Source organism: Theobroma cacao, chromosome 5 (assembly GCF_000208745.1).
Source record: "Theobroma cacao cultivar B97-61/B2 chromosome 5, Criollo_cocoa_genome_V2, whole genome shotgun sequence".
NCBI classification, from domain to species: Eukaryota; Viridiplantae; Streptophyta; class Magnoliopsida; order Malvales; family Malvaceae; genus Theobroma; species Theobroma cacao.
Genome location: NC_030854.1, coordinates 34403610 through 34410450, shown reverse-complemented (window position 1 = coordinate 34410450; position 6841 = coordinate 34403610). Strand labels below are relative to the sequence as shown.

At 31.2% G+C, this 6841-nt stretch overlaps 1 protein-coding gene across 1 annotated transcript; it reads right to left on the bottom strand.

Annotated features, from left to right (window-relative positions):
* LOC18599823 (caffeic acid 3-O-methyltransferase) lies at window positions 3829-6477 on the bottom strand. The gene is made up of 4 exons (XM_018121419.1): window positions 5123-6477; window positions 4606-4916; window positions 4347-4411; window positions 3829-4203 (listed from the first exon to the last, which is right to left on the bottom strand). The coding sequence occupies exons 1-4, from the start codon at window positions 5533-5535 to the stop codon at window positions 3889-3891; spliced, it is 1104 nt and encodes a 367-aa protein (XP_017976908.1). The 5' UTR covers window positions 5536-6477; the 3' UTR covers window positions 3829-3888.

Genomic DNA, 6841 nt, shown 5'->3' with positions numbered 1-6841 from the left:
TTGAATACTAATAAATAAATAAAATCAAGAGAAAAAAATTGAATCAAATAAAAAAAATGAGAGATGAAAGAAAGCAGTGAGTCGACTACTGGAACTCTTAACCCTAACAATGGAGGACAACTCAAAAAAGAAGAAGAGTAGTCAAAGGTGGTAGTAATAATTCAGGAAAATCATATTTAGCTATTGATGCCCTTACTAACAAAGTTCACCTCCATGAATAATATTATCCCAACAACCATTATCAACAAATATTATCTCAACTTTCATCTAATTTATCTCAACAACCATTGACCTATTTAATTAATTATTTCAATTATAATCGTCAAATATTATATACACCATAAAGAAGTTAAGAATAAATAAATATCACATAATTGTCATATCGAACAGAGAAATATCAACTAATAAAGAGAGTTTTCAAAGTACAAAAAAACGATAGAAAATAAAATGAAAAACAAAATAGAAAGAAAAAAAATAATATCTGAATGTAGTTTTGAATTTTGTATCTTTTTTTTTCTTAATTTTGTAAGAACAAAAAAAAACCTTAGAATGATGATTTACAAAAAGGAAGAGAGGAGAGGAAGATCGATAAGGAGAAAGGTAAGGAGTATTTTTTGAGAGGAGGATCTTTTTGGAAAAAAATAACTCTCCTAATAAGCTAGCGTGTTTTTAAAAAAAAAAAAAAAGAAGAGAAAGCTCCTAATTAGAGCTTTTTTTTAAGCTTTTTTTCATATTTTATTCTTTAAAAAAAAGTTACTTTTTTTTAAAAGCTTTTTACAAAATCTTGTTTGGCCCAGCTTCTACTTTTAAGCAGTAAATAAGCTAAAAATAAATCAAGTCAAATAGACACTTAGACTCAGCCTCAGTAGAGCTTCTAGCTACGACACTTTGTTTCTTGGACTTCCAGTTGATTAGAGAATTGCCAAGAAACATAGCATATCCAATGACAGACTTCTTGGTGTTACAACACCCTGCCCAATCACCATCAACATAGACTTTCAACTATAATGAAGAATTTGCAGGCAATAAAATTCCTTATCCTGGTGCAGCTTTAAAGTATTTTAATATCTGATATGCAGCTTGTAGGTGAGTATCTCCTGGTTTCTCCATGAACTTCAATAAAGTTTGCACTACAAAAGTGATATTAGGCCTAGCAAAAGTTAGATAAATGAGCTTGCTGACAAATTACCTATATTTACTAGGATTTGATATTTGCTCTGTATCATTAGCCTTTGTCAACTTGTAGCTATAATCAACTGGGATTGTAATAGGCATACACCGTAGCATTCCATGTTCATTCAATAAGTCTAGAACATATTTTCTTTGGCACAAAAGAATTCCTTTATTCAATCTTGCTATTTCCAAGCCTAGGAAATACTTTGGTGTTCCTAGGTCTTTAAGTTTAAAGCTTTTCTCCAAGTAAGTTTATACATATAATAATAAAAAATTAAAAATTAAAAAATTGACAAGTGACGACCACCACCATCCCGTCACCACTTTGGCTCTGTCACTGACTAGTGAGCTATAACATCCTTATTTGGATAGAAAGGGGACAACTATATATAGGAAGTTAGTTGGTGCAAATGGGATTTAGATGAAATTCAAGAAACCGATAAAAGTGACTTTAAGGTGAGTCTTTTAATAGACGTTATATTTAAGAGATGCAAACATATCCTCATTTATTAAAAATAATTACAATATTACCCTCTTAAAAAATATATACCTTCTATGATAATTTTAACAAAAATTATAACTTATAAAAAAAAATTTACCAAACAACTTTAGCTTAATTTTAAAAACTATTATTTTTCATAAGAGCTTCATAATAGCTTTTAAGTTAGAAAAAAACCAAGCCAAACAGGCTCTTATTACACCTCCACCACTTGGTATGCAAAAGAGGAGTTATACGAATAGCTTTAAAAATGCAATAAAGCTAACGTCTAACTTCATCTTTGCACTTTAAAAGAGTAGGCTGCTAGATACACTCAAGAGTTTACAAAATTGTTCAACCTTAAAGTTTACTTTCTGCAATAAGTAGATTATAAAGAATTTAGCTTCTTTTAATAAATGATGGGAACTCAAGTGTTTATGTTTATTTTAAGAACATAACATTTCTATCTCTTTTGGTTTTTCTAGCTTGTCTTATTTGTTTTTTGTATGTCAAAATAGTTGGCAACAAGTCTTTTATATAGGTTTGCAAATGTCTTTTTTCAAGAACAAAATCCTTTTATCAAGGCACCTTTTTTTCTTAAAGATACCTTTGCATTTTGCTAGACGTAATACTTGGATAAATGTATTTTTTCAATAATCACCTTATGAAAAGAGAATTATTCATTCCATAATACATAATTTTTGAGCTACAATATGAAAAGATGAAAAGATAATTTTTCATATTCAAGCTTTTCATAACTTTTCAATTTAGAGATGTTTTTTCAATATATTACTTTACCAAGAGATAACTATTCACATAATAACCCACCTACAATCCAATAGTTACATTATGTTACATTATGTGACATAACCTTTTATTTTGAAAATATATCAACAAAGTCTTGGTAAGATAAGGGTCTCATGAATTAACTTGGCAACTATTGTTGAATTGAGATGGATGTTGAACGGTGATTGTTGCAGCGGTCGATGGGCAAGGCCAATTTTGAGATGAGGCCACCTAAGTAAGGGCTTTAAGTCTCAAATTTTCATAGGTTCCATAAATTTATAATAATTATATAATTAATTATATTAAAAATATATAAAAATTAAAATAATAAATAAAATGTTTACCTATTCTCTCATGCCAAATAAATATTTATTTTCTCTCACTTCCACATCCATATTCATTCTCAACTATTTATCTCATTTTTAATTAAAATATGTAAAAGTTAAAATAATTAATAAAATGACATATTCTCTCACTTTCTTAATTATGTATCTAACAAATTTCAATTTTTTATCACTTTTAAATCCTCATAATACTGTTAATTCTTAACTATTTTTTTTATTCTCAATCAACAAAAGATAATATGTATTTAATGATCTCTAACCATTATTTTATATATATATATATATATAACTAATTTTTTTTCAAGTTATAATATTCATTTACGAGTTTTCTTTCCTCATTTTTCCTTAACTTCAATAAAAAAAATCTTATTTTCTTAATATCAATAAAAAAACCTCATTTAAATATTTAATTGTAGACCTAAGGTTTTTGAGCCGTCCCTGTCTATGGATAGAAACTATAATCAAGTCGAGATAAATACCATATGGAAGTGAGGCATGTAGCTAGTTTTCTATGTTACGCTTCATTTCTATTTTATTTTTTTTTATTTGGACATTTGACTTTTACTTTTTGAATATGAGAATATATATCTCAATCATTGCGCCTAAATAATTGTACTAACCAACTACTCCAATAATACATTAATTAGTAGTTGCAAGACAGCAATTTTCCACAAGGTTTGTTGAAATCGTGACGGAAACCAAAAGGACAACAAGGAAAAGAGAAAGAAACAGAAACAAATTTTTGTTTTACAACTTGTTTAGACAAAGATGATTTTCTGTCTCGCCAACTCCATTAAAGACTCGATGCAGAAAATTAAAAAAGGCAAATCTAGCTAGTGGTGCCATGACTAGTGAAGCAGTCCATGCAGGTCTTGCTTCACTAGAATTATCATTCATGTTTTCCCTGTTTTACTTATTCACCCATTATTAGATAGCAATGAACATCACTAGCTATATGGAATACTAGGAGCTTTGGAAACACAATAATCAAGTCCATGCATTGCCCATAAAAATAGATTGTAAAAGAAAAATAAAGACAAGTTAATGTAAACTGAAATCAACAAATATATATATATAAGCTCCAAATTAATGATGATGGCTCTCCCTTTAATTGGCAATGTTAACATTTTTGCACAATTCCATAACCCAATAGCTATAAATACGACAAACAACATTCAAAGTTTTGAAGCCAGCTTCTCTTGCCAATGCCTCAAATTCCTGTTTTGTTCTCTCCTTTGCACCAGGTAACATGTGCAGCACACTCACGTCAAGCTCAAAGGTAATCTTCGTCACAATGTCAGTCATGGGGAATTCTGGTGTTAAAGATTCCACGATCACCACTTTGCCATTCTCTGGTAATGCTTCAAAGCAATTCTTCAATAGCTTTAAGCATTGTTCATCGCCCCAATCATGAAGTATCCACTGCAAAATTTTTACAGGAAAAAAAAAACTGTTTTTTTGTCTACAAAGAACCAAATTTATTTATGATTGTAAATATAGACATAAACAACAAATTATTGGAATCACTTGTTTCAGGTAATTAAACAAATTGTTAGTGTACTAACCTTCATGAAAATCACTTCTCCTTTAGGAACTTTGCTGAACATGTCTCCTCCAACATGCTCCACTCCTAAGATTGAGAAAGAAAATCAAGAAAAGTTTAAGTGGAAACTAAATTTTGATCATACCCTTTTTTACCATTCCTTAAAATTTTTTGAAATAAAAAAAATGGGAATTTTTACTTGAAATAATAAGGTATGACTAAAAAGAAAAAGAAAATACCAAGATATATAGATTGAATTAGAAGTGGCTAGCTAGAATTACCTGGTATAAGGGGTGCATCTCTAATGACATGGGGCAAATCAAAGTTAGTACCCTTAATTTGTGGGTACTTGGAAACTAGAAGATTAAGGTTTGCACCCACTCCACCACCAACATCAACTACCTGGCTCAAGCCCTCAAATCCCTTGTAAGTTTCCAGGACTTTTTTCATGACCAGGCTGGTGAGATTGCTCATTGAAGCATTGAACATGCTACTCACTTTATCATCGTTTGCAGCCAGTTCAAACAAATGCATCCCATGTACCTTCATGAATGGTAACACACCCTCCAATGCTGCTTCTTTCAAGTGATACCTATGTGAAAAATCGCAAAAAAATAAAATAAAATTAATTAACTTAGGAAATAGATGCATAATATTCAACTTAAGCTTAACTTAACAGTCATTATTATTTTTCTACTAAAAAAAATTGTAAGGTTAAGATTCAAATCTCCTTTTGGAATACTCGTAAACTGACAACAGATAAAGATGAATATTGGAAAAGAAAGAGAAACAACTGACCAACACTCCATATAAAATTTTTCCAAGGACACTCTGAGGGTAGGAACAAGAGAATTTCCTTCTTGATTTCGGACGAAATATTTGCCAACTGGTCCTAGGCCATATAATCTTTGAGCATGTTCATCTCTTCCTGCAACAAGTTTACATGTTAAAATAGAGTGACTAGCAAGAAGGCGAAGAAGGCGATCGACTATGGTTGGGGCATCTGGGTTTTGTGTAGGAAGACGAGAGGCAATCTCAGTAGGAGAAAGCATGCTATTGCTAGCGGTTGCTGCTGCCATGATCTCTAACAAATCAAGATCTATGGCAGCTTTCAATACCAGAGGAAGTGTTGGAGCTGTAGCTATGCGCAGTGCCAGCAAGAAATCCATCTCGTTTTGTGACATTTTTTGTTGGTCTGGTAGTGAATCCATGTTGCCTGAATATCTTGCTGGGGAGATGGGTTTCCGTCTAAAGGTCTTAGCTCTTGAGTCTTAGCTATATATTTTTAGGTGGCATATATGGTATTGATATGATCAATTATATTATCAGAATTTTAATAAATAGACATCACCTTACCATGTGATTACCATGTTTGATAAAAAAAATATTATCTTGGGATTGTCAGTATCATGGATGATCACTGATTACCATGTTGGATAAAAAAAATATTATCTTGGGCATGTCAGTATCATGGATGATCAATGAGAATGCAATTCTCATCGAAAATGGTTGGAAAGTTACAATTTTTTGCTTCCGTATTTTAGCCCAAGCCCTTCTCCTTCTTCTTCTTCTTCTTCTCTTCGCCCCCAAAAGCCCTAGCCGCTGCAGCTGGTCGCCGCACTTGTGCTATTAATCTCTACCATTCATTTTCAGACTCTGACTGATTGCTGTTGGAATTATATTCAGATGAGCAAACTGAAAATGGGTTTTAGAAACAGATTGCAGATTTTTGCAGACATGTAATGCAGGGGTTTTTTTTTTTTTTTTTTGACATGTAATGGAGGGTTCTTTTATCATCTGAACACTGGTAGCTCAAAATCTGCACATTTACCCCTTTAATGATGAAAATTTCCGAAAAAACATTGATGTAATGCTCCAGGTCCTGGGATTGAGCTGTGGGTTTAACTTCCACAGCAAACCGATCAGCTGCTTCAAGAGGTTGGCTTTGTGGGTTTGGGACAGGGGAGAGATGGAAAGCAAAGAACGAAAGAGTGAAGAGGAACAGAGCGGAAATTAAAAATCAATTGAAGTCAAGTGATTAAAAATTTCAAATTACGTAATTTTGTTGGGTGATATATTTAGGTTGGCTCTGTATGCCGAGGTTGCCACGCTTGTAGGCTCTGTTAATCATGGTGTTTGAGGTTTTCTGGGTGTCCAGGGTACATGGCCAGTTCCTCTTACTAGAGGCTGACTAATTTTATTTATTCTTGAGTATTTTTTTACGAGATTGCATAGTTATTAGTATAACATAAAAATTATAATTACAATTGAAATAATTTTTTAATATATCAATTTATATTTTCATATACAAGAGTAATTTTGTAAATTAAAAATATATTTTCAACAAATTACTTCTAAACTAAATAATACAATGTTATCTTTCTAAGATTTTAATTATTATCTTTTCATACATACCCATCACTACAATATTATCCCAACAATCATTTTACTACTAATTACATTCTATTGAAAGTTGCTTTATTATTTATTTTTATATTTTATGAGTATTTGGTATAT